This window comes from Canis aureus, chromosome 38, assembly GCF_053574225.1.
Source record: "Canis aureus isolate CA01 chromosome 38, VMU_Caureus_v.1.0, whole genome shotgun sequence".
NCBI classification, from domain to species: Eukaryota; Metazoa; Chordata; class Mammalia; order Carnivora; family Canidae; genus Canis; species Canis aureus.
In genome coordinates this window covers 6,588,208-6,615,176 of record NC_135648.1, presented here as the reverse complement: position 1 = coordinate 6,615,176, position 26,969 = coordinate 6,588,208, and the positions used below count along the sequence as shown (strand labels likewise).

The 26,969-nt window shown below is 47.4% G+C and overlaps 1 protein-coding gene across 2 annotated transcripts in view; it reads left to right on the top strand.

The window, feature by feature from the left end:
• Positions 1 to 26,429, top strand: part of FAM78B (family with sequence similarity 78 member B) — an 88,297-nt gene extending 61,868 nt beyond the window's left edge. Inside the window, exons 2-3 of one of the 2 annotated variants that reach the window (XM_077886821.1) lie at positions 13,290 to 14,220; positions 23,301 to 26,429. In XM_077886821.1, coding sequence (XP_077742947.1) covers positions 13,290 to 13,812 — 523 coding nt within the window. In that variant the 3' untranslated portion in view covers positions 13,813 to 14,220; positions 23,301 to 26,429. Of the gene's footprint in view, positions 1 to 13,289; positions 14,225 to 23,300 lie in introns of both variants that reach the window. The other variant, XM_077886823.1, reaches the window with a different exon arrangement.
• Positions 26,430 to 26,969: the final 540 nt, after the last annotated feature.

Here is a 26,969-nt window from a genome sequence, read left to right as displayed (position 1 = left end):
GGTCGGCTGCCTGCTTGGCTTTGTGACTTTGCCCAATGATTTGAGCTGAGCCTCAGTCCCCTAGTTGAAGAAAAAAAAAGTTGAGGGGAGTAACCTGGGCCTGCTCTGAGGTTGCTGAATCAAGTATTTAGTAGAGAGCTTGGCACACAGGAAGCCCCTGGTAAGTAGCTGCCACTTTCGCGGGGAATAGCAGTACGAGTAATACTTTTGAGAGTCCCCTCCGTCTGCCTTGATTCCTACCTTGTCACCATCGCTGTTGTGCTCAGTCTGGCTCCTTTGGTCTTGTTCGGGTTCCAATATCTTTGACTTAATTTTCTAGTTTCCAGCCTCTATGCCCCACAAGAGCGCTGAGGCCAAGGAGGTTGCACCCCAGACCCTGCATTGACACCCCCCACTCCTGGTACCCATACCCTTGGGTCACTCCTGAGTCCCACCCTTGGCTTGGTGGCCCAGACCAGCATCTGTCAGCCTCCCCCTTGGTCAGTTGGCCTTTCTAGCTACCTCTCCAGGTCTAACCCCCAAAGTGGCCTGAGCCCTGTGGACTGGTCTGTTGGGCTAGCAGATGGGGTGGGCGGACTGGGAAGTGGCTCTTCCAGCTCTTCCCCAGGCTGGAGTCAGTGAGGCTCAGACAGCTCTGGAGTTGGTGGTGCCCCTGAACTCCTGCTCAGACACTTGTGCCTGAGAGCCCTGCTCTGGTTCATCCGTTCATTCATTCCTTTTTTTTTTTTAAGATTTTATTTATTCATGAGAGACACACAGAGAGAGGCAGAGACACAGGCAGGAGGGAGAAGCAGGCTCCCTGCAGGAAGCCCAACGCAGGACCCAATCCAGGGACCCCGGGATCACACCCTGAACCAAAGGCAGATGCCCAACCTGAGCCACCCAGGTGTCCCCATTCATTCATTTAGTTGTAAATATCTAGTGACTTCCTATTCATCTTGGGGAAGATTTAGCAAGTGCATCATTACCAGTATCTCCTTGACCTTGAGGAACTGTCATGATTGTTCCCAAACCAGATGGGAAGGAATCACAACTACTGTCTAGGCCAACACATATGAAGAGTTCAGAGCTCTGGCCCCAGCCTCCATCAGCATTAGGTCCAGATGTCAGAGTGGATGGCGGAGAGGCTGTCTCCTCCTCGGAGCTGCCTGGGCCCCCCGCCAGCCAGCCTCAGTGTTCCTCGTCTCTGTCGGACACACGTGCCATCATTAGATTCAGCCTCCAGAAAACCAGTTGTGTCTTTATAAACAACAATAAAAGCTGCAGATGTTCTGTGCTAAAAGTGAGTGAGACTGCAGAGCATGCAGGGCCAAGCTGTTGGTTCCTGAGACTGCAGAAATGGGAGGACCCCAAGGTGCCCTCCCCCAGGGACCCACCAGAAGATTCTGAACTAGGACTCTTACTTGAATAACACAAAAATAAATAAGCAAGCCACACTTCCTCCCAGTCAGTGATGGAACAGGAGGAGCAATTGAAGAAGCAAATGAGAAGCAAGGGTTTGGGTGCTCACAGGGTCAGAGGCCTGTCATTGTCCCGGGAGGAGATTCTAGATCATAGGAGTTCCCGGCAAGCCTGGCCTGGGGCTGGGACCAGGCGGGGTGGAGGTAGGAACCATGTCTCCTTCTGCCCCAAATGCACAGGTTGGAGGAGGGCAACCAGCAGATCAGAACCACTTGTCAGGAGCCGCAGCGGCTCCCCCACTGCAGGTGGTGTCAGAGACCCAATCAGGAGGCTGGTGGAACCCTAGAGGGGAGAGTGAATGGGGACCCAAGCCCAGCTTAGATCCAGGGCAGCCACCTGGAGTCCCCAGTGTCTTTGGAGCCCTGGAAACTGTGTGGGGTCCTGTGTTCTGGGAGGAGCAGCTCGTCCCTCAGGAATACCCACTGCATTTCTCTCTTCTGAAATTAGACTTCTTCCCTTTGAGCCCCTGAAAATCCCACTAGCCATCAGCATGAGTGCCTCAATGTGACAGCACCATCCATGAGCTTCACCCCAAGGCACTGGAAGAGGCTGGAGGGGGTGGGGGTGCTACACACTCCAGCCATGGCAGTCAACTGAATCCCCTGCTTTCATCCCTAGAAGCCAGACAAATGATGGACAAGAGGAAAGGGAAAGTGGACATAGGTTTTCTTCCTCTCATTTTGGGATTTTGCTACTACAGATGGATTATTTGTTAAAATTAAGAAAGACATTGGATGGATACACCAAACTGTTAAGAGTAGTTACCTGTGATCACAAGATTATGGGTATTTCCTTTTATCTTTATTTTGTTCTCGTTTAAAAAAAATTAATTCTGGGGCACCTGGCTGGCTTAAATTTTTTTTTAATTTTTATTTATTTATGATAGTCACACAGAGAGAGAGAGAGGCAGAGACATAGGCAGAGGGAGAAACAGGCTCCATGCACCGAGAGCCCGACGTGGGATTCAATCCCGGGTCTCCAGGATCGCGCCCTGGGCCAAAGGCAGGCGCCAAACCGCTGCGCCACCCAGGGATCCTTTTTTTTTTTTTTTTAATTTTTTTTTAAATTTTTATTTATTTATGATAGTCACAGAGAGAGAGAGAGAGGCAGAGACATAGGCAGAGGGAGAAGCAGGCTCCATGCACCGGGAGCCCGACGACCTGGCTGGCTTAGTTGGAGAAGCATGCAACGGGTTGATCTTGATCTCGGGTTGTAAGTTCAAACCCTGCCTGGTATAGAGACTACCTTTAAAAATAATAATCGTTTGTGTTTATTCTGTAATAGGAAGTGATGAGTTATTTAACAGGGTTGCAAATCATGAGTGTGATGTATTTTGGACGTGAGCTGAGCAGGCTGAGGGGTGGGCTGCCATTGACCTGAGGAGGCAGGGCAGGGTGGGGGCTCACACTGACCTGTAGGCAACTCTGGACATTGTACCTGCAAACCAGCCAGATGGTCTTAGAGCCACAGCATGAACTCAAGGCTACATCCCTGGGGCAGCCTTCGAGAGCGGGAGGCAAAACCGTCATTCCAAGGGCAGGAGGAGGTGAGGAACCTCTGAGTGCAGGAAGCTGTGAGCACTGGAGGCTGGGCACAGACCCCCGCCATGCCTAGCACAGTGCCTGTGCCTGCACAGAGGACATCCTGCTGGCTCGGGACACAGCCTGCACCTGCATACCTGCCCCACAGACATAGGTGAGGACATTCGCCATTTCAGGCTGCCCTGGCCTGCAGCCATCTGTGAGGAAGGGCGCTTTGCTCCGAGAAGCTCAGAATTGTAGTCGGAGGAGACCCATCCTCACACAAGACCCAGAAGCCTGGCCACTGACCTGAGACTTCAGGCTTTGTCAAATATGGACAAGCCAGCAGAGGCCTCCGAGAACCCAGCTGGGCTAGGGGTCCACCAGAGAAACTGACCTCCAAATAGTGAAGGATAAATAGGTAATACGAAGGTGTCCCCAATGCTAGTGAAAGCCAGTCTGAGCAGAACATGAGTGTGGCAGCAAGAGAAGCGTTTCACTTAAACATGGAGCCTCTCCCAACACGGAGGCCTCTTTAAAAACACTGGAAATTGCCTTTTCTGCTGTGGGAAAAAATACCTCCCTGCGTGCCAAGAAAAAAGGATGTGGTCAGAAAGGAAGGGGCGGAGGAGGAGGTGGGAGGCTTCTTGGAGTCTGACATAAACAGTGCAGAATGAGGAAAAACCTAATTTTAAAACTTACTCTGTAATCATGGTGCAAACCATCTGAGAATCGGGACCCATGCCAGGGCCAGGGCTGGGACTGGTGTCTGAACAGGCTGAGAGGCTGCCTAGAGGCCGTGGGCGTCTGGACTCACCAGGTGACACGGAGCATTGACTTTGAACTCCTCTTCCCCCACCTCCCACCACAGCCCTCTCCCCAGCCCTGAGCCCTGCCCCCACCTGCTCCTTGGAAGAGGCTTCTCTTCCTTCTCTCCTCTCCCTTAACCCACCTGCCGTGGGCTGTTACTTCAGCTTCTCGTGTGGAGGGGCTTCAGGGAAGCAAAGGTTCTGGGCACTGCCTCTGCCAAGTCAGAAGTGACCCTGAGCCACAGACTCTCTGGGACGTGGCACATTGCTCTCCCCAGCCCTAGATGGAGAAAAGCCTGAATCCTCAGAAAGACATGACATTCTCTTTAATTTTCCACATTCTCGAGTGGTAAGGCCGTAGGTCTGAGCCATGAAGAGAGAATCAGGAGCACCTTCCCACCATCAAAGTGCAGTAAAGTTCACCCAGCAGCCAGTTTCCTATAAGAGCAGGCTCAGCGAGGTGGAGAGACCACAGACTCCCAGAGCAGAGCGTGTGCTATGATCAGGGCTGCTGTCCAGCCTTGGAGCAGGAGCAGGGTCTCCGAGGTCCTCTGTCCTGCCTGCTGCATTAACCCTTTGGTCAGTGGACTTCAGAGATATATATCCAGGCCCCCAGGCAAGAACCTGGGTAGCTAGGGAGGAGGCACTTGGGGAGGGTGAAGGGTGTCTGTTTAGCAGTTATTTAAAAAGGCGTTTCAATATTTTAACAACTGGTGTGGTGATAGCGAGCGTCTATCAGATAATATCACCCATGACTATTATTATCATTTTTTTCAGAGCCTTTGGGCCACTGATTTAGTACCAGGGAGTCATTGTGAGGAAAGCATGTGATTTTGAATCAGATCCTGGATTCGCAACTCAGCTCTGCCCATCGCTAGCTGGGTGACCTTGAGCAAGTTCGCTATTGTGTAGTGGAAAGTAGAATGATACCCACTTCATGAGATTGATGTAAGAAGTAGGTGCAAAGCTATTTCTGAGAGTACTTTGTAAATGTTAAGAATGAACAGATGTGAGTAAAAAAGCAAAGCATACAAACCAAAAGAAAATGCTGGTTTGGAGCTGTCCGGGGTTCTGAAGCTCTGGGTCGCCAGCTCTCCCCTCCTCCACTGTCCCCAAGCATTTGTTAGGTCCAAGGCAAGGACGCAAATATAGGCCCATATGCCTTATTTCTAAATATTAACTTTAATTCTAAGTAAACTAATGAAAGCGAAGGGCGTAAGTCAGACTAGCAGTGCTAAATCACATGAGGTCTGTCCTCCTACCTTGACAGATACACCTTTAGAACCGCCTAGAAAGCAAGGTTCAAATTTCAAATTCTTGGACTCCTCAAAGTTCTGTACTGGAGTGTAGCAGCAAAGGAATAGCCAACCCCCAGCTGGCCCCACTCCTCTTCCCGCCCTGGCTCGTTACCCTTTGGAGGGATATGGACCATCACACATATGCATGTGGATGCTTAACACACATGTCCGAACTCCATGCGCACCCCCAACAAACAGCGAGCTCTGGCTCGCACCGGTGGAGTGGACTGCTCTTAGGAAGACAGACCAGGGGAAAGGCCTGCATCAACCCTGGAGGCATGTTTGGGGCCATTTGGACTGGGAATACTGAGATCTCAGATACCTAGACTGGTCCAGAAGGAGGGGCACGGGCTCCAGGTGGGCATGTCTTCTTAGCCCCACAGGTCCCTTGCTCAACGTGGACTGGCATTACCAGAAGACACCAGAGTGGGTCCCTTAAAGCAAAGCTTAGGGCCAAGCAGGGGCTCCTCTCACCTGGGCTGAGGGGTAGTGTCATCTTGGATCCCAGGGCCTCCCTGGGAGCTTGAAACAGGCTTGAAACCACCCATCAATCAGGAGACATCCATGTCAGCAGTGCCTCTGAACACCTGCCTCTCCCTGCCCTCAGAAGTGCTGCTGTTGTGCCCCCCTCCCCCCAGTGACCACAAGGCTTCAGAGAGAGCAAAATAAGGCTCCTTCAGAGAGGCTGCTCTGCCCCTCATGGGCACTGGGAGAACTGGCTGGGTCTGGGTGGAATCTGGACCTCAACCCAGGGACCACTTACTTGAATGAAATGCTTCCCATGAGCTTGTTTGAATAAAATTTGCCTTTTTCTTCTAAAGATTGGGATGCAGAAAGCATGAAGGTTGCAAAAATCGATGTGTTCATTATTAGCTCCATTGGTGAGGCCATTAGCTGTGAGCTTTGGGTCAATGACTGATTGTCTAAAATGAAAACACTGTGTTTATCACTGTGAGGAGAGGGTTGTAGAAGGAGGGGAATGAGAGGAGGACCTAATGTGGACCTAGTGTGTTAGAGTTTACAAAGTATCTGCCCGCATACCGTCACTCCATTTGATCCTTGTAACACCTCTGAGAAGGAAGAGGCCTGGAGTTACTTTCCTTCCCATTTTACACATGAGGAGCCTGAGGCTGACCGGAGCAGCCTGTCTGAGCCCAGCCAGCTGTTACCTTGGGACTGACACCCGAGCCCCTGAGAGCAGTGTTCATGCATGCTCCACTCACCATGGCCAAGACTTCCAAGAGAAAAAAAAAAATGAGATCAAGAATTTATTTAAGGTTAAGATTAAGGAGCTTTCCCACACGTTTGGTGAAGGAGAGAAAGTAGGCTTTGAGGTCAGAGAGACCTGACCCCAGATCCTGGTGCTGCCCTTCCTATCGATAGGCCCTGGTACGTTTTACTCTGAGCTTTTTTTCCTTGTGTGTGACCAGCGTAATCATCATCCCTGCCTCACATGGTTGCTGTCAGGTACTTGCCAATGGAAAGGTCAATGGTTGTTAGTTTCCTTCTTTCCCAACCCTGCCCCCATCTCTCTTCCTTACTGATACCTAAAGTCAGATCTCAATTCCTTGTGCCACACGCCATGCTCCATACTTTGCACTCACTACCTTACTTAATGATCACATCAAGTAAATCCTATTACTGTGCCTGTTTTGTAGACAGGGGGACTGGTACAGAGAGGGCAAATGACTTGCCTAACTGACACAGCCAGTAGGTGGTAGCACTCGGTTTACAAGCCAAGGCAGCCTGGCTCCAGAAATCCCTTTCTCGGCTACTCTGCCCAACCAGTTCTCCACCTCACTCTCCTCTCACCTTTGTTGCCCAACTTCTTGAAGGAATTACCTGAACTTCCAGTTTTTTCTTGTGCCTGTCCATTCCCTCTGTAACCCCTTACAGGATGGTCTCTACCAGCAGATCTTCCCTGCTGTCTTGGTAACTAACAAATCTCTTCAGTTCATGTAGCTTTTGACAACAATGACTTCCTGAAATTCTCTTGACTTTGGAAGTGAGTTGTCCCCATTTGCTGGCTCTTCTGCTTCTTAGATTCCTCTTTGTATCCTGTCCATCTGAATGGGCCTCCTAAGGTGTCTCTTTCATCCCCAGTGATCTCACCAGCACCATCAGGTCAGCTGATCCTCTCCATGCAGATAGTTGCCAAATTGACACCTTTAACTCTGACTTTCTCCTAGGCTCTAAGACCCAACTATGCGATTCCACAAAAGCAACGCCTCCCCGTTAAAACTCAGTCTTTTCCTGTCTTTCACTTAAGATCATTTCAGTACTTACCTATTCAACAGATAATTCAACATATATTTTATGTGCTGGGCACGGTTCCAGGCACTGGAGATATGTCAGTGAATAAAACAGGAAATTCCTGCCTTCTGTGGAGTTACATCTGGGGAGTAGGGTGATAGGAGAGAGACCATAAGCAAAGTAAGTAATACAGTGTATTAGACAGTGGAGAAAAATAGAGTCAGAGGATGGGGAGTGCTGGGGCAGAAAGTTGTGATTTTAAATATGATTGACAGGAAAGTTTGCACTGAGAACATGATACTTGAGCCAGGAATAATGCAGGCAGGCAAGGGAGAGCAAGCCCTGAAGAGCCTGAGAGAAGAATGCTTCAGATAAAATGAAAATAAAGTGCAAACTCCCATGAGGGGGGAGTTGGCCTGGCATGCTCAGTGGGCAGCACAGAAGCCAGAATGGGCAAAGTGAGAAAATTTGATGGCCAAGAGGAAATGGAGAGCCAGTTCATGTAGAACGTGGGCTTTTCCTGAGTGGCTTAGGAGCTGTGGAATCATTTTGGGCGGAGGAATGACATAATTTCACATTTGTTTAACAAGATCACTGTGATTGCCATGTTGAAAATAGACCAGAGTAGTAGAGCGGAGGTTTTAGCAAGGAGACTAGTTAGGAGGCTAGGGCAGCAATCCAGGAGGGACAGCTGTAGCGTGGATCAGGGTAGTGGCAATGGAGGTGATGGATGGGCAGGAGTTGAACTGTGGATAGATTTTTGATGGCATCAACAGGATTTGTCAAGAGGATGTGGAATGTGAGTATGGCCAAGAGTGATTTCAAAGTTGTTGGCAGGTAGACAGCAGGGTATGTGAATCTGGAGCTCAGGAGAGCAATCTGGACTGGAGATATAAATTTGGAGATCATCAGAATGTAGATGGTACTTACAGTCATGAGGCTAGGTTCACCAAGGGAACGTAAGTAGATAGAAAGAAGAGGACCAAAGACTGAGACCTGGTGCCCTCCAAAGGTAAAAGGTTAGGACCTGAAGCAGAATCAGCCAAGGATGGTGAGGATGAGATCATGAGACACAAGGGCAGCAGGAGTTATGTGTGTGCTACACATCCATGCCCATGCCACCATGGGCAAGGATGCAAAGACAAACATGACTCCATCTTCACACCCTCATGGAGGAGTCAGGATTTTACACTCTTAAATACCACTGTGGGCAGGTCCAGGGATGGCTGTGGAATGACGGAGGCAGTGAGACCACACCTTCTTACTTCTGAGAATTATTACACACACACACACACACACACACACACACACACACCAGTCGACTGTGCGTGGCTCTTCTGCGTGACTGTTTTACTTTATCCTATGTGATAGGCAGTCAGTTACCAAGCCATAGAGTATCTACTTTTGCAGTATCTCTTATATATGGCCCCTCTCCTCTGTTCCTTCCAGCCTATATGGAAGCCTCACTACAGATCACCCAGAATGTTGCAAAGGCTCCTGAACATCCTGGATCCCTCCTGCTAGTCCTCTGATTTTCCTTCTTACATCACTCTTCTTCCTGGCACATGGTCTCCTGCTCAAAAGTCCCACCACCCCTGGGATGAAGCCCAGAGCCTAAGCCCATTACTTAAGGCTACTTCACAGACTGACGCTGCTCTGCCCACCCAGCCTTGTCTCTACTCTTCCCAGGTGGCCCCTGTTTCCTGGACACTCCATGTTCATGCTTACAGCTAACACGTTTGCCCATAGTAGAACCTCCAACCAGGGTGTGCTTTTCTTTGCTCCCTACGGCTCATAGGCCATTTTCTCAGCAAAGCTCTCCCCCTATAGTCTGCGTGGATGTCCATGTCTCCAACGTCCCATATCACTCCAAGTCTGTGTTGTCCATTTTTGTATGTAGGTATATGAGGGCATAAACAATCACTAAATATATTTATATTCACCAGTTCATTCATTTTTATCTGTGTGTAGCTTGTCTGTATCCCCCTCAAGGATAAATAACTTTCAGTGTTAAGCATGGTGCTATTCTAATAATAAAATACATGAATAGTAGATGTCAGGGTTTTTTTAAGGTGAAGGAATATATAAAGGGTAAAACTGTGATAAAGCACCTTGTTGTATACAAGCTCCAGGTAAATAGGCATGAAAGTGATTAAAAGAAAATATTCATTCCTTCAACAAAAATGTATCAAGATTTACTATATGCCAACAATGTGCTAGATGCTAATGATTAAAAAATAAGCCACAATCCCAAGCCTCAAGGAAATCATAATCTAACAGGGAAAACAGACACATAAGCAAATAATTATAATATAAACTGGTACCTGTAAAAAGCTGGATATATCCACGGGAGCATGGAAGAGAAGGCTTCCTGGAGGAGATGATGCAAGTAATGATTCTCAAAGGACAAGTAGAGCCAGTGAGACTTTAGCAGGGGAAAGAATGTTTCAGGTAGTGGGCATGGCATGAGCAAAAAAGGAAGAGGTGAATACAGCATGGTGTGTGGAGTGGGGAGACCAGACCATGGAGGGCCCTATTTTAAGAAAATTGAATCTTATCATGTGGGTGATGCCAGGGATGCCGATATAGAGGAGCTCTTGAAGGGTGTTAGGTGTAGAAAGGACAGAATCATGGTCAGAATGTTTGAACACTAGAGCAGCTAAAAGATAAATTTGAAAGGGCTCAAAGTTGGATACAGAGAAGGCAGTGATGGACCATTATCAGTAGACCAGGTGGGAGATGGCAAGGGCTTGAATTTAAATGAGGGCAGTAGGCAGCCCAGGTCGCTCCGCAGTTTAGTGCTGCCTTCAGCCCAGGGCCTGATCCTGGAGACTCGAGATCAAGTCCCACATTGAGCCCAATGTGCTCCCTGCATGGAGCCTGCTTCTCCCTCTGCCTGTGTCTCTGCCTCTCTGTCTCTCTCTGTCTCTTTCTCTCTCTCTCTCTCTCTCTCTGTCTCTCTCTCTCTCTGTGTGTGTCTCTCATGAATAAAGAAATAAAATCTTTAAAAAAAAAGTAGTCCTCTTAAATGGTCACAGAGTGACTCCAGAGTACTATGACTCTTGGAACTTATCAGGGACTTCTTTGACAACCATTACCAAAGCCAGTTTATCAGCTACATAAACCAGTCATGCACTGTATAGGCATAACTCTTTGGGGGGAGACCAAAAAAACACCACTACCTTGAATGCACATTAGTACCATTTTTCATAAATCAAAAATGCATTTTTGAAAAAGAAACCTATTCACTAGACTAAAGTCATAATCAATTTTTGTTACTTCCAAAACCAAACCTTCTCTTAATGATGGAGTCCTTTGGTTCCTGGGGCTGTGGGAGAGAATATGCTTCAGACCCAAAGGATTCCCAATAGAGCAGTGTCAGAAGTCACAGCAGTGCAGATGGACGGAGTACGTAGGCTCCCAAGATCACCACGCCCATTAGCTACACTCAGCTAGGGGCCTTTGTTTTCGATGTGATGATTAAGACGCTTGTTTAATTTCTCTATTCCACAGAATCCTCCAAGAAAAGGGTATCTTCCTTCTCTCTCAAGACAGGCACAAGAGTGCCACTTACTGTATTATCTCTGTTTGCAGAAAATCTGGGACCAAGCTAAGCTTTGTAAATTTCTCACATGACTGACCTCTAGAACCCTAGGCTTAAGTCTGCTCACATAGCTCTAGGCAGGAAGGTGGGGACAAAAATATGAACTGTGAAAACTCTATAGACAAAGTATCTTCATCAACCAGCAAGATAGCCAGTCCTGAAAAGGACAGTGTTATAACGGAATCAAAAACAGAATCAACCAGAATGAGAAAATTCCCCAATGCAATATGCCACAGTTGGCAGTGTCTAAGAGAGGAGAACAGGTACAATTTTACACTGCTGAGAATACTTGCCCTCCTGCCCCCCAAAGGAACCCAAAGCAGGCCCGGTCACTGTAACTTAAAGGGAAAACAGAGTTGAGGCAACACAGAAAGTAAATGCCTAGTGACTTACTAATTGTCTTCACACTTTGGCTGGGGGCAACAAGCTGACTCCAGTCTGGCCATTTCCTCAACCCAATAAGCTGATTGGGTCTCACCCGACCTCTGACCCATATGTCATTATCTCCTATTCAAACAACATTTACACCCTTTTGTACAGGAAGACACAGCTGTGGCATTACTGGGGGAGCTACTCATCAGTGTGGCTACAATGAGCATGTGCAGCAAAATGGGCTCTCTCTGACTTTCTGCTTGAGTTCATTTTCTTCTTCTTCATTTCTGCCAATCATGATACATTGCAGTTACTCCCAGCAGTTACCAAGGGCATGGAGACAGGAGAAAAGGTTCTTGCAGCTGTGGGATCACCTCCTCTCCAGGCAGCCCTGCCTTCCTTTCTCTTCAGATTGGGGCTGACTAGCACAGGGAGTGCTGTGGGGATGAGCCAGGGGCAGCAGTTAGTATCTCCATGTCCCGGTGTGATGATCAAGGATGCTGAGACATTTCAGCATCAACTTGACAATGCAGCTCTCTCTTAAGCTATTCTTATAAAGCCCTGTAGGACCTTCTATCACTTCCTAAGAGGACAAACTTTATATCAAACAAGGCTACCACGTCGTAGCTGATGAATGGAGCATCTCATTTTTTTAAATTATTAAATTCTTCTGCAGTGTCACTGAGAGTCATTCCCAGTCCCAGCAGTGGATATTTGGAGAATAAATAGGCAGGCTCAGCTGACTAAACTTCTGCTTCTATCTGGGTTCAGTCCAGCTCCCTGTGGCTGCTCTGGGAGCTGTAAGCACACTGGACAGCCTGAGTCCCCTTCACTTGGGTTTTCTCCAGAACCATGAAAGGGCATTTCAGGAGTGGTAAGGTGTAGTGGTCAAAAGCATAGACTTTGGAATCGGATAACTCCCAACTCCAGCTCTCACAATCTGTAGAACCCCTGATGTGGACCTTAACATCTTTATACCTCCATCCTCTCATGTGTAAAATGGAAATAGAAATTCATTCATCTTGTGGAATACTTTGTATATTAACTGAGATAACATAATTAAAGTACTTAGCACGGTGGTTAGAATAAAGCAAGTGCTCAATAAGTTATCAGCAATGATGATGGTGCTGGTGCTAGTGGTGGTGGTGATGGTGATAAATGATGAGCAGGAGTGGATAGACATGGGTTAATACATGCGCTAATGTCAGGGGCAGCCAGGAGGAGTTGCAAAATATCCAGAATGGCAAGTTTGCTAACCTAAGCAATTGGACTTCCAGGCTGGACCTGAAGTCAGTGGGAGAACAGCACATTACAGTGTGTATGCCTGCCTACGGCACAACATCCGCATTGAGGTGGTTTCCAAGGTGACCTAAGTTATCTCCTTGTATCATCAGTTTCAACGTCTATTTTCCAAGTGCTAGATGTGTCTAGGACTAGAATTTAAGCAACCTTCTTTGTTGAGTAGAAATTCTACTACTCTGATTTCCTGGGAAACTGTTGTAACCCTTGACTTTGCCTCCTTTTGCCCTCCTCTCCACCTGATATTTCCTTCCAAGTACTTAAAATTGTCACCATCTCTTCCCAACAAACAACCCTTACACGTACTCATAATTCGCAAGAAAGTGGTTCTTGCAGTGGAATGCCTCTAAAGAGCTGATTACAGTTAACACCATCCCAACTAGTTGATGCCTCTGTGGGGCTCACAAATGCCTCTTTGAGCTTCCTGTTTCTAGTTGGACGAGCTCCGATTTTATTTAACTTGTTTCAGTATTGCTTGTTAATCTTTGTATTGTTTAGATTTGCCCCTCTGTAATCTCGGAGCAGCACAGCATAGAACCTTCTGACCTGAATTCCCCTCTGAGCTTCCCATTTTGCCCAATTTGACTGTGTTAGTAAGTGGTGGGCACCTCTCCAGCTTTTGAAAAATTCATTTAGCCTCTTCTTTTCTTGTGCATCTCTTCTGCTTTGCCAGGTCAAGCTGGGAACTACCTGACTTGAGGGAAGGGAGAGTAAAAGCCATCAGTGACTCAGATGGGGTGAGCTACCCTTGGTACGGGAACACCACAGAAACTGTGACTCTGGTTGGTCCCACCAACAAGATCTCCAGGTTCTCCGTCAGCATGAATGACAACTTCTACCCAAGTGTGACGTGGGCAGTGCCAGTGAGTGACAGCAATGTGCCACTGCTCACAAGGATCAAGAGGGACCAAAGTTTCACTACCTGGCTGGTGGCCATGAATACCACCACGAAGGAGAAGATCATTCTACAGACCATCAAGTGGAGGATGAGGGTGGACATTGAGGTGGACCCTCTTCAGCTCTTGGGGCAACGGGCCCGGCTGGTGGGCAGGACTCAGCAGGAGCAGCCCCGGATTCTGAGCCGGATGGAACCCATCCCCCCCAATGCACTAGTGAAACCCAATGCCAACGATGCCCAGGTCCTCATGTGGAGGCCCAAGCGAGGACCACCTCTGGTTGTGATCCCTCCTAAGTAGAAGCAGACTGGCCTGACTGTGTGTGGAGCACATGACGCTATGACACGCAGTGAGGTTGCCAGGGGTGGCAGGAGCCAAACTGAGTTTCTGAGCCAAAGCAGACCTCTTGGTTTGCCAGCCTTTGCAGCCACTTATGAAGAGTAGGGCTGCTTCTTGGGTGGTAGAACCATAATCCTTAGGAAAAGTCCCTTCTTTTTAGGAATAAAGAAATCACTGATATGACAGACTTGCTGTGATTACCATGCAAGTAGCCATATTTTGGAGCTGACCAGGATGATTCTTTTATCTGAACTATTGACCACTTCTTTCCTGTGAGATGCAGGGGATGGAAACAAAATTAAACAGTGCCTGTGGCAAATGCTGCTTCCCAACCAATTAGAAGTGGGAGTGAAAACATCTACACCAGGTGTTTGTAAGACAGACAGTCCCATTGTCTGACGGGAGGGTGCTCGGGGAAGGGGGTGGAATGAAAGGTAGTGAAGAGAATGGGGAGAGGAAGGAATATGTTGTTATTACAAATTAATACCTATGAACTTATTAGTAGACAATCAGACTTTCAACATACTCAATGGAATGAAAGGTACACTTGGAGAACTAGAGCCTCCTGGGAACTGTCCAAGGTTCTGATGTGAACAGACAGGTGGTGCCTCGATGGTTCCATCTACCCACCTCTTCCCAAAATCTGATTGTTCCGAGTATCCTTAATCACAGTATTTGGATAGACAGTTCCTGTATTCTGCAGAAGCTATGGTATTTGGGGCCTTCACCATGTTTTTAGTGAAACCTTATTTGTGATTTTGTTTACAGCTGCTTATCCTGTTCCCATTACCAGCCCTAAGTTTACAAAAAAAGATAATTGTTTATAAACTTTGGAATCCACGTAGGATTTCAAGAACATTTTAACAAATAAGATTACTATTTTCATTCTTTTGGGGTCTTTTTAGCTTCTGAATGATGTGAAGGTACAGAATGCACATATGTATATTCATGCACACATGCAAGCATACGTGCCAGGCTGCTGATAGCGTGACTAACACATTTGCCAGCAGTACCTACATATGTACTTGTGGCCCAGTACACATACTTCCTATATGTTTATTTTAGCTCGGGTTTCACAGAAGCTCAACTTTAACTGCATGAGCATTTGTGAGGAAGTGCTTCATAATGCTTAACTTCAGAGCTCTTTAATGAAAATCTGAGCTGCTCACATTGTGCAAGACTGTATGGCTGAGATCCAACCAGCAAGGATGAGAGACCATATTTCCTTTAGTCAGGCCAATATCATAAGTTTTAAAGAGTTTCCAGTCTTTATAGTAAGGATTTTTTCCAGCTCTTCTAGCTTACATCACCCCAAAAAGAGCCTTTCCTTTTATTCCCAATCATGCAAATTGTGATACACACACACACACACACACACACACACACACACACACACACGTATGGTTTCTTCATTCAAAATCCCCCAAGCAAAATAATTATAAAACTGTCACAATGTCATTGTGGGTTTTATGGATGGATACTGGCATCCTAATTTCAGAGGCCAAAGAGTAGAAGTTCAGAGGAATTATCACAGCCCTATGGTTGGCTCCAGTGATGTCTCCAGAGTCTAAGAATAGAGAAGGAAAAGCAGAAGAACCTTTTTTTATTACTTTTATCAAAAATGCAATTAAGTCTAATTTCTCTCAGGTTCCTGTCCCAGGGGATGGTGCTTATTTGCAAGAGAGGGTTCACAGATCCACTTGAAATCATGTAGTGTTAACCTCACACCCCAACCACCAACTCTTCTCTTATAGATTAGTTATTGATGGCAAGCTGAGCTATTTATAGCAGCACATTAATGACACATCAGTGACTCACAGAAGACCTGGAGACATTCCATTTTAAAATAATTCAGCTGTTACATTTGGATTCCACTGTCCTTCCCATGCTTCCTCACTTTTTATGGGAGCTCCAAAGAGCTCCATTGCTGAAATAAAGCTGCCTATTTTCCACTCTGATGTCCAAAACAACAAACCCTCCCTCGGATTGATTTAGATGCCACCCTTATGGGATGCTGGGACACTGATCCTGGAATCTCACCCGTGGGGCCCTATCCTGAGAAAACCTGATATTTAAAAATCCAAAATTGTAACAAACAACTGATTAATGAGAAATGATCATTGTAATTACATAATCCGACACAATATTTCTGTTTTTAAATTCCCCTTGCCCATCCATTAAAACAAGATATGACTTCCACAATCATATTTATATATAGCATAACTTTTTCAAGGGCGTATCTGTAGAAAGCAAGGGATAGCATACACAGCTAGACTTGTCCCTGCTGAAAAGAAATGACCTGGCCAGTTTTCTGGAAAATTATGTAATAACAAAATGAGAAAAATAGCGAGGAAAGTGCTTATAAAAGTTAACAGCCCTTGGGCAAATGTACATTATGATTATTGTCGGTGATACTGTTGAGAGCTATGCAGTTGGGTCTCTTGGTTCTGGAATGATCCTGGAAGAATGCTCCATTGCCCCGCAGCTGATTATTTTAAAGTTAAAGTGGTTTTACAATGAAACAATCCCTTTTATTTCTGTGATCCTTAGATCGTTACCTTTCAGCTTAGTCAAGATATTGCCAAATGAAAGGCTGTCCTCCAAGAGAGAATTCACCTTGAAATCTCTGTTGGGGTCACCTCACCCTCCCAACAGGCTTTTCTTCCCCTGAGAGTCCCTGGGTCTGATGCCAGATGCCATCAGTTTAGAGAGGTTCATTCGGTGCCTTGATCAGGTTTTAGTTGGTGGTCTTAGGACTGTACTTGAATTCTGAACACACACATATGCAATGGTCTCTGGTGGCACAAGAGCTTTTAATTCCCTGTGGAAAAGAGCATTTTGTCAGGTAATAAATCTTAAATGGCGTCACCTTTGAGATCTTTTCTTCTGCAATCTCAAGGAAATTGAGGTCCACTTAAATTAGCTCATCTATTCAGGGTCACAGACCTAATTAGCAACAGAGCCAAGAGAAGAACCTGGGTCTCCCAAATCTCCTAGCACAGCCTGGGCACACTTACCGGAGACCCACGGTCCTCTCCTGTCTCCATCCCTGAACCGTTTACCCTCCCAGCACTAGAGACGATTGAATTCATCCTTTAAAAAATAGGGTAAGATCTTTGTTACCATTATGTCAAAAAATGAATATTCCAGACTCCCTTTTTTCCATGACAGCTGCTTTGAGATTGAACTCTTAATCCAGGCCCTTTGCAGCATGGGTTTTATATTCCCAGGTCAGTGCCTTGGTCCACAGCCCATTGGAAGGCTGGAGGCTAGTCCTCTCTCCATCCTGTGGGCCTTTTTACAACCCCCTATCTCCTGGTGCTAAGAATAATATCTCATAGGTCAAAATCATGTTCTAAGCAGCAATTCTGAGCAGTAAAATAAAGGAACTGTGATTTATATTTATGAAAGCCTTCCACTTGCATCTTCTCATCCCCAGTCTTATGGCGAGTGTAACATTGTTGTTGATATTACTATCTCCATTTTACAGACAATGAATTGAGATCCAGAAGAGTTAAGTGACTTATCCATGGGTACACAAATAGGAGAAGTTAGGAACTAGGATTCAAACTGGGATATTTGGCTCCAGATCCCACGCGAGGACACCGTACTGCTCAGCCTCCCTGGGTGTTCCCTGCCTGGAGGGCACAAAAGAGAACAAAGCAAGGGAGAAAGCAAGTCACTTGCACCTACACGGTCCTGTTGTCCCTACCAACTATTAAGTGGATATATTAAAAATAAGAGGATGAACACTGTTTTCTTATGCAGAGAACTTGGTAATCCCCAGGGAAACTGGCCTCCCAAAAAATGCCTGTTAGGGGCTGCAGTGTGGGGGCACTGCTGTCACTTGGTCGCTTCTAGCACAGCATGGTAATTAGTAGAGTAGGAAATGTGCTCTCCTGGTCTCAGAACCCCTTAAACACCCTGTAAGCACAAAAGGAGGAGGAAACTATGCATCCCGCAGCTAAGGGTCCCAGCTGAGCAAGGCCCGGCCACCCGCCACTCCTCAACGCAGCAGGAGCAGCCCGTGGGGCGGAAGCAGTGCAAACAATGGTTTCTGAGCTCTGGTTGGCACACTGAGCCATTCTTGTTAGAACTGAGGGCACAATTAAACATTACCAGAGCCAGCTCCCAACTGAGTTGCAAAGAAAGATGTAAACACACACACTCGCACGGACCCACTACACTCACACACTCCTCAAGCTGAAAAGAAAATTAATCAAAAAACCCAATGAACGCCTGAACTCTATAATTAAGCCTAAATGATCCTCAGATAGAAAGGGAGCTGAGTGAGCAAGCTCAGTGCACACAGATATTTTTACCCCAGAGTCTTACTGCCATTAATTTCTTTTGAGATCTGGAGTACATCTGGTTCCAGTTTCCCTGGTAGGACATCTGCCTATGGAGGGCCTGCAGGAGCATTGCCAGCTCAGTGGCCGGAGGACAGCCAAGGTTGTTTGGTCATCCTCAAACACTTTTATGGGAGTGCGTCTGGGGCGATGAGCGCCATTGCCCTCGGTGAGCAGCCCTGCTCCCTCCCACGGTGGATCCAACCCTAACTTCAATCCTGCTAACAATCCCTTCCAGGTGCACCATGCTTAACAGCTTACAAAGGGTTTTTACTGCCCTTTACACAAAGTAAAAAAAAAAAAAAAACTCTGTTGAAGACAGGAAATCTTAGTTTTAGCCTTATCTTTCTATCCTTATTATTATTAACAACATTGATTCCCATTTGATTTGATTGACTCCCATGCTACCCTTTGCACAGCACCAACACAAACATTCTGTCATTTTGTTCTCAATTACCCTGTAAGAGCTGCCTTATGTCCCCATTTTACAGATGAGGGATTTGAGGAGAAAGGTCAAGTGACCTGTCCAAGGTCACCTTGATGTTAGTGCGTGGAAGACTTGAGCTTCAGTCTTCTGGCTGCATATTTTTACTCCATTCTCATGGAATATTCTTTCCCTTGTTAAATGCAAGCATTTTTCTGTTTGTCTAGTTACTGCCGTTCCTTGGGCAGGGTTGACTAACTAGGAGATGGAGTCTTTGCAGGGGTGCAAAGATTGATCCTTTTTGATTGATCTCTGAACTCAGTTTGACAAGACGGAATCAGCTCACCTGAAGGGTCTGGGTTCAACTATTGCAGGCTCTATGGCTTCAGGGGATTTCCCTCCTATTTCTCATCGGAAGGGAGGCCCATTTGGGTGCTCTGATGTTGGAGGTCAGAGCCCAGGACCTCAGCGTGACTCGCGATCCAGCTGCTGAACTAGACCTTAAGCAAATCATTTAATTCACCTGGGCTTCTGTTGCCTTTTCCGTTAACTGAGCTACTAATACCCAGTCAACATCACAGTCAGGAAGACACAGTAGGATGATATCTGGAAACACTCCCAAAATTTCTAACCTGATGCCTGTTGTAAGGTATTGTCACATCGGCAGAATCACACAGCCCAGAGCTAGCTGCACGATCTCAAGTTTCATCTACTGGGAAGCCCAAAACCATTTTCAGGAAACCCACTCTTCCTGCCAAGTAAGCCTGACCTCACTGGAGGGTGATGGGCTTTGAGCTCCCCCTGCCCCCAAACACCTTGCTAGAGAGGCCTGGACCCTGGCAGTCAGAAAAAGAAAGGAGACCACTAGGTAGCCCTGCAGAAAAGAGCTCCGGGCAGGATTTGTAGCTACAACTCCAAGAAGCCTTTTGGCAAGGAAAGGATGCTGAACATCAGATCTGGGCCAGACTTGAAATCCCAGCACACTTTGCCTGGTTTAAGTCTCCTGGAGAAGCCAGCCAGGGGCAGTGGCATTTTTCCTGTTGTGAGCTCAGGCAAGAGACAAAGGCAGAAAATGAGAATAATAATTTTACACACACACGCACACCTCTTTTGTGAGTTGCACTGATACAGAGGCAGAAAGTAATTATGTATATAGTGTGTGTGTTGGAGCTGGGGGGGATCAACACACACTGGCCACTGGCCTGTCTACACGGTCTCCGATGCCCCAGATCTTGGCTAGGACTCCACAGTTTGGAGGTTGCATTACAGATTTGGCCCTGACAGTACACATAAAAAAAGGTTATACTTCTCCAAATGTTCCGCCCCCCCAGGCTGTCCCACCACATGGCAGGCATGTTTGTAATGGCCCTTCTCTCTCTGCCCACCCTGCCTGCTGTGGCCGCACGTGGACCAGCCACACAGCTTGCCTCAGGTCTGCTTCCCAAGGCCCCTGGCCCCACATGCCACTGCGCCTCTCTCCCAGCTGGGCCCAGCAGTACAGGCCCCCTGAAGAGAGAGGTCATCTTGCACCACCGCTCCCCTGCCGCCCCGGGGAGTGGTCCAGAAGAGAAGCCACCCACTCTTCTCACCAGGATAAAAATTAAGCCAGGCCTCTGGGCAGCAGGCCACATGGCCACACACAGGAGCCTGTCCCGGCCACACACAGGAGCCTGTCCTGGCAGCCAGGCTCCCAGGAGTCCTTAGCTACCCAGAAGATGTGGCTCAACCCTTACAGCCACAGAGTGCTGCGTCAGAAGTGTCCAGGAGAATGGAGAATAGACATTAGCATTATAGGCAGGAGGCCGGACTACTTTGCCTCAGGCCAGGGCCGGGGTGAGGATGAACCAGCCAAGGTGCCCAGGGTACCGAATCTCAGAAGGCCCTTGATGCGGGTTTGTACAAAGGCCGACTCCACACCTGCTGAGAGTGAACGCCCTGCGGTGTCTGCCCGGGACACCTGCTTCCCTCACCCTGCTCCCAGCCCTGCTCTGCGCCACCGTCTACGCAGCGCTGCTTTCTTCACAGCAAGGGTGGGTGGAGGTGGGTCCCAGGAAGTCCCTTGGGACGCCCATTCTTCCAGCATCTCCTGTGAGCCGAACTAAACAGAGGCCCTGCCCAGAGGGAGACGAGGCTCACAGGAAGCTCTGGGCACCACTCACGTTTCCCTTCGGTGCCACACATCACAAGGAGCCCCAGAAGTTTAGCAAGAGTTCCCCCAGTCAGCCTGTGAAGGGAAGTTGCCTTTCTGGCCCGAGGACTCGATGAGGACGGGTGAGGTGACAGGCAACATTGTGTCACGTTGTTTGATCTCCTCCGAGCAAAGGCACTTGGGAGGACTCACAGCCTCATCCCTACAGACGCGGGCACTGGAGACCGGAGAAACAGCTGCTTATCTCTCCATCTGCTCTTGTCCCGTCACCCCCACCCTTCAAGCCAATTAGAATATTCCACACAGACATGATCCAATGAAATGTTAATTGGAAAAATAACAGGAAAGATAATACATGCACTTCAGGCTGAGAACTATTTCATTAAACTGGGCTTTGAAAGCAAGACAGCCAATTAAATTATTTCCCACTTCACTCCCTCACGTACCAGAAACTATAGAAAGCTATTACTTCTAATTAATTAGGAAAGAAAGAAGGGCCCTGCATATGCATATCAGATGAACAGGGACTGAGGAGCTACACCACTTAGCTGTTCATGGGCAGTGCACACACACACACACACACACACACACACGTCTCAGGGACTGAGGCTCAACTGCTGTCTCACCTGAAGAATTTCATGGGTCTTCTGAAAACAGCAAAAAAAAAAAAAAAAAAAAAAAAAACACCTGCTCCTCAGAGTCACTCACAAAATCAAAGGGAAATGCCTTCCTTCTCTGGGCACATTCATCAGAAAGGAAGTAGGGCCTTTGTTGCGAGAGAATAAGCAGCTCTAAACTCAGCTGGATTCCAGACTTTTTGCAGGACAGATCTTGTCTTTTCCTCTTCAGGAAAGCAGTAGGCACGTCCTAAGCCAGCTCCCTCTTTCAAATGCTCAGGGTGGTGGCAGGAACCAGGAGAAGGAGACCGGAGGCCCCCCTCCCCGAGCCTGCTTTAGAATTGGCATTATTATGCAGGTCTCTTGTGCAAGAGGTCTCTTCACTTCTCCATCTGTGAAATGGGAGGTAGGCCTGTTCTCGGTGCCATAATCACCCCCTCAACGTTTCTAAGCTTGTAACAATGCACCGACAGAGCTGCCTTGGGGAAACAGAGAGACAGAACTCAAGCACGCAGTTCAAAGATTTCCTGTGCAAAAATTATGCTAACCCAAAGGCACCCCTAACTGTATAGTAAGTTTAATGCCATTAACAGAATATGATTATTATAATAATGAATATAGGGGTCCTATAAAGCAATCGTCATGATGATGTGACTTTTGCACACAGGCTTCTCTCCAGTATGGTCCATGAGCAACAGACAGATCTGGGCTTGTCCCAAGGCTTCTGCAGACATGTGCCCACACCGTGCCCCATCCTCCCCCATCAACCACCTTGTCTGTCATTCTGTGCCATGCAAGGTAACAAGGGCTCCCAGAGCCTGGCATCTTCAGTGCCTCTGACCACTCACTGCATGACAGGGAACAGACATTCGTTGACCCTGGAGCATGGCAGCTAATCCAGAGTATAGGGTGGATGGAGGAACCATTTCTGGAATGGCTTTCAGGCTATTAAGTCCCCATTTGTATGTATAATGAGGTTGTTTGCACACTGCAAACAACTGGAACAAGCTTATTTGATAATCTATGTAAGAATTTGAGATTTGTTTTCTTCCTGAAATTGAAACCACGCATAAAAATCTGAAAATGCAACGGTGTTCATTTGTTAGCATAGAAACTTGTTCTGCCACAATGGCAGTGCACCCCCATGAGCAAAGCCAGTATCTTGAAAACCCAAAGGCACAAAATGAAAAAAAAAAATGATCAGGGAAGAAGGAGGAGGATGCCTGGTGCTTGGGCTTTACCTCAGAGCACTCCTTCCATCCTTCCATGCATTCAAAAATATTCTTTTCATTTGAAAGATTCAGTTTGCCCCCTTATTTAGGACCATAACTTTTACATAAAGCCATATATACAGATATCTATCCCCAGCACCCCCACAATGAAATAGGGGCAGCAAGTTTTTAAAAAGAAAAACTGACTGACAACTTCCCGTTGAGTAGTATAGACCCACACTCAAGGAATCCTAGTGCAGTTGGAGTGTGCACACTTGCACAGGAAAGTGGGGTAAGCCACAGGGTTCTGGTCCATCAGCGATTGTTGCACATCTCCTTGTGTCTTCAGCTGCTGGGACACAAGGCTGTGGGGTGGGGGGTGGGCATCTGGAATTCCCACCTGTTTCTTAAGATCCCTTTAAGCCTTGCTGGTGGGTTACACCTATTGATGATCGGGGATCCCTTAATATTGTTAGTTTTGGTAATTTTTTTAAAGACCTGCATACATGCTATAGACCATCTTTGCAGAGAAATGCATATGTAAACAAGTCCCAGTAACTCTGCATAAAATGTCAGGGTCGTTGTCCCCTTGAAGTCTTTATGAAGCCCAGATTATAAACATCTGCTTCTAAGGAATGACATGCGTTGGCCACTGTCTTAATGCCCATTTTGTTTACATGTTTCCATGTCCACATACAGGTCACCTAGTAGGACAAGGCACGTCCAGCAAGCAGAACCACATGGCAGAGACTAAAGAGGAGGAAACGAGCCATGGCTGGTGGCTCTAGAAGCTGAAGACCTGGACAGCTGATTTCCCATTAAAACGAGTGCCATTATACCTGTCTCCTCACATCCTCCCATCCTGTGATGTGCACCCCCTCCTGCCCCACCATGTGTCACGCAGCACCCCCCATGGACTGGCTGGGCTGGCTGTTTGGCTCTCGGTGGGCTGCGCTGAAGTGGGAGCTATGCCTGCTGTAGCTTTTTGTGTGGAAAGATTGGGCCCATCCATCCAGATCTCAAGTCCATCCCCAACCCTCTAAGTGAAGCCGCCCAGGGAGAAGGAGCTGGTCAGCCTGGACTTGAGACACCTAAAATTGCCCAGCCTTGGTTCCCAAACTCTGCCTTCCCTTCCCTACACTTGTGGGTGGGAAACAGAGGGAATGCGTATCTATCCTTTACCTCCTTTCTCCACGTGGGTAGCCAGTGTTGATAGTTTCTCGCGATTTCTCTGATCCTTGGAGCCAGGGCCAAAGCAGTCCCACTTCTCCAGCATGACCATACTAGGTGTCTTCAGGTGACCAAGGGCAAAGTGTATGTCAGCAGGATCAGTGGGGTGAGGGGAGAGCCACCCTAAGAGGGCAAAAATGGTGTGTAATGTTTTATTTTGGTTTATTGATTGGCTTGCTCACCAGTTGATTCATTTATGAAATATGTATTTATTATACAGCAGAAAACCCACTCCCACCTTTGAGGCACCCAGCCCCAGAATTTGTCTTCTTGGCCCCAAAGAGCACAGTGAGTTACTCCTCTCTGAAGCCACAGAAAACAGAGGGTGGAAATTCCCTCTGTGCCCAAATACTTCCAGCCCAATCAGATTTTCAGCCAGAAATGGGGTTAGAAACCACCAGCTACAGTGAGGGGATAAAGCCACACAAATCAGCAGAGGTTCAACTGCCCAAATGGAAGCTTCCAGCATCCGGCCCTCCCTTCCCCCTCCCAGCAGCACCCCCTCCACCTCCCCTCCTGCTCTGTGTGCTGGTGGGGCAGGGGCAGGGAGGGGGGCGCGGCGGGCAGTCAGCTACAGCCTGGCCACCACAGAACCAGACTTCTCCTTCTGCTCTGGTACCGCCTTCTGAAGGCTACATGCACATTAGACACCCGAGGAGCTTAAAAACCATCCAGACCCAGTACCTGCCCCCCTTAGCTCATTACAGCAGAATCCGGGGATAGAGCCTGGGCACTGGTGTTTTTAAAAGTACCCTGGATGATCCTAATGTGAGACTAGGGTTGAGAAGCACTTCTAGTGGTTTTTCCCTTCGTCCTGCCCACCCATCCACCCACCCACATCCTTTATCCTCTCTACTTCCTGAGCTTTCTGCCAAGAATGGGAGAAGCCACTGGGGAATGAGAACTCTCTTCCCATTTCTCCAGCTCCTCCTCCTCACTGAACCTTACCCATCAGGTCAACCAACCTGAGCAGATCCCTGGAGAGTTGGCAGGTCCCACCATTTGCACCCTGAGGCTGATGTCTGCACCCAGCCCAGGGGCTCTCAAATGGTGTCCAGCTTTTCTAGCAACAGAAACCTACTCCTTGCCAGATGCTCTCTGCATCTGCCCTAGACTCCCCAACTCCAAAGGTTTAAAGGGCACTTGGTGACATTTATGTCTCCAAATCCCAATCCTGATGGGAAGGCCCAGGCTGAGTCTTGATAACCCAAGCCTTGGCTATTTCTGCAGAGCCACCTGAATTGAATGGGGGTCGACTGGGAACAGAAGGAGTCTCATTGCCCCAAGCCAGTTCTTTTCCCAACAATTGCACAGCATCCAAATCCCAAATGGCTGAGAAGAGACATCTCCCCCTTTACACTTATGAGAGCTCCAGAGCTGAGTGTGAGCAAACACGTGTGTGAATGTGTGTATGTGTGTGGTGTCCATATGCTGCATACAAACCACCGAGATCCATAGAGATGTACCATGTTTATAATGGGGCCTGGTGAATTCCATATTAGATATACACACAAGAAGGTTATAATATACACAAACTGTCAAACACACAAGAGGTTTTTTTAGTATTTGACTTCCCTCATCTGAGTAATTTCCTGGGGCAAGTGCTAGTTCACACACACCTCTGCTGCCAGCCTGTCCCCTCCCGCATCCCATGCCACCAAGCCTTCTTTCCCCATTAGTTAGAATGTCCCTACCCCATGTCCCATCTCTCAGGGTCCTACTCTCTGATAGGTGACAGACGGTTCAGTCAGTGGGTGCTAAAGAGTTGAGTGTTACCCCTCCCAGGTGACATTTATGTTTTAATTGGGGCTACAGATAATGCCTTAATCCGAAGGAGTGGCTCTAATGGTGGGTATCTCAGGCACAGCCTTGGGCCAGTAAGGGAGATTATTTTTTATCGGGGAGCTTCTTAGGGCCTCCCCAAACGATACCTATCTCTAAGATCAAGCCTTCCTAAGTACATGAGCACAAGCAAGCACACTTACCTACATACACTTTCCAGGATTTTGAGACACCTCCCTTATATTGGCCTAAACTTTACAAATGAAAAAAAAAGAGAGAGAGAGAGAGAAGAAGAAGATGAAAAAGAAAAGGAAGGAACAGCTAAATTAATTTAAACCTCACTGGGAAATGTAGCCTATTTTTCACTGGCCGCCAGCCATCTGGCCCACCCCACCCTGGTCCATTTACCTTCTGCTCCTTCTCTTTTCTGCTACCACCCCATCAGTTAATTTACTCAAAAGCATCCTCTCTGTACCCACCCCCACCTCTGACAAATGTATTTCCTTCCTTCACTGTTTCCCATTTGGAATTGCGCTGTTTTTCGGTGTTGTCTGGACAAAGAACAGGTTAAAAGCATGAGCATGTGTGTATCGCTTGGAAGAAAGAGAAACCAGGTATTCTGCTGCAGTTTGGAAAAAATAAAAGCCACTGGAGGAAGAGACGAAAGCTGGCTCTGCAGAGTGCCTTAAAAATGACTTTAATTAGGAAATTCTGAGTCGTCAGTCTTTGGATGTTACATAAACTCAAACAGATGTTGCATTTCACTTCTCTGGGATTAAAAAAAGTTAAATACAGTATGTATTCAACAACAACAAAGTATCTTTTCTCTTTAATTCCGTCATTAAAGATGCAGTGGCTGGTTTCCTAAAAAGCCTGGGGGAGGCTCCAGAGCAAGCATCTCGGGGACGTACAGAGGGCACATGCAAGGATCCTGCCCACTAAGGACAAGGCCAACTTAGCGCTGCAAAACTGGGGAAAGGAGAACATTCTAGAAACACAGAGGGCAAACCTTACCCTTCACCCACTCCCCATCACTCCTCCTCTCCAGAGCACCCTTTGGCCAGTTTCTGCTTTGCTTCCGCTAAATGATATCCCTGTAGCTCAACACTTGCCACTTAGGATTCTACTAAAACAAGATCATGTGAAGAGTCTGCATACTCGAAGGTAGTTAAGGCTTCTGGGGTATTGCCTGCTCTCCCTCAAGGTGCATTTTTTTTTTCAAAAAGGATTTTCTTTTTTAAGGTTTTATCCATTCATTCATGACAGACACAGAGAGAGGGCCAGACACACAGGCAGAGGGAGAAGCAGGCTCCCTGTGGGGATCACGCCCTGGGCAGAAGGCAGATGTTCAACCAC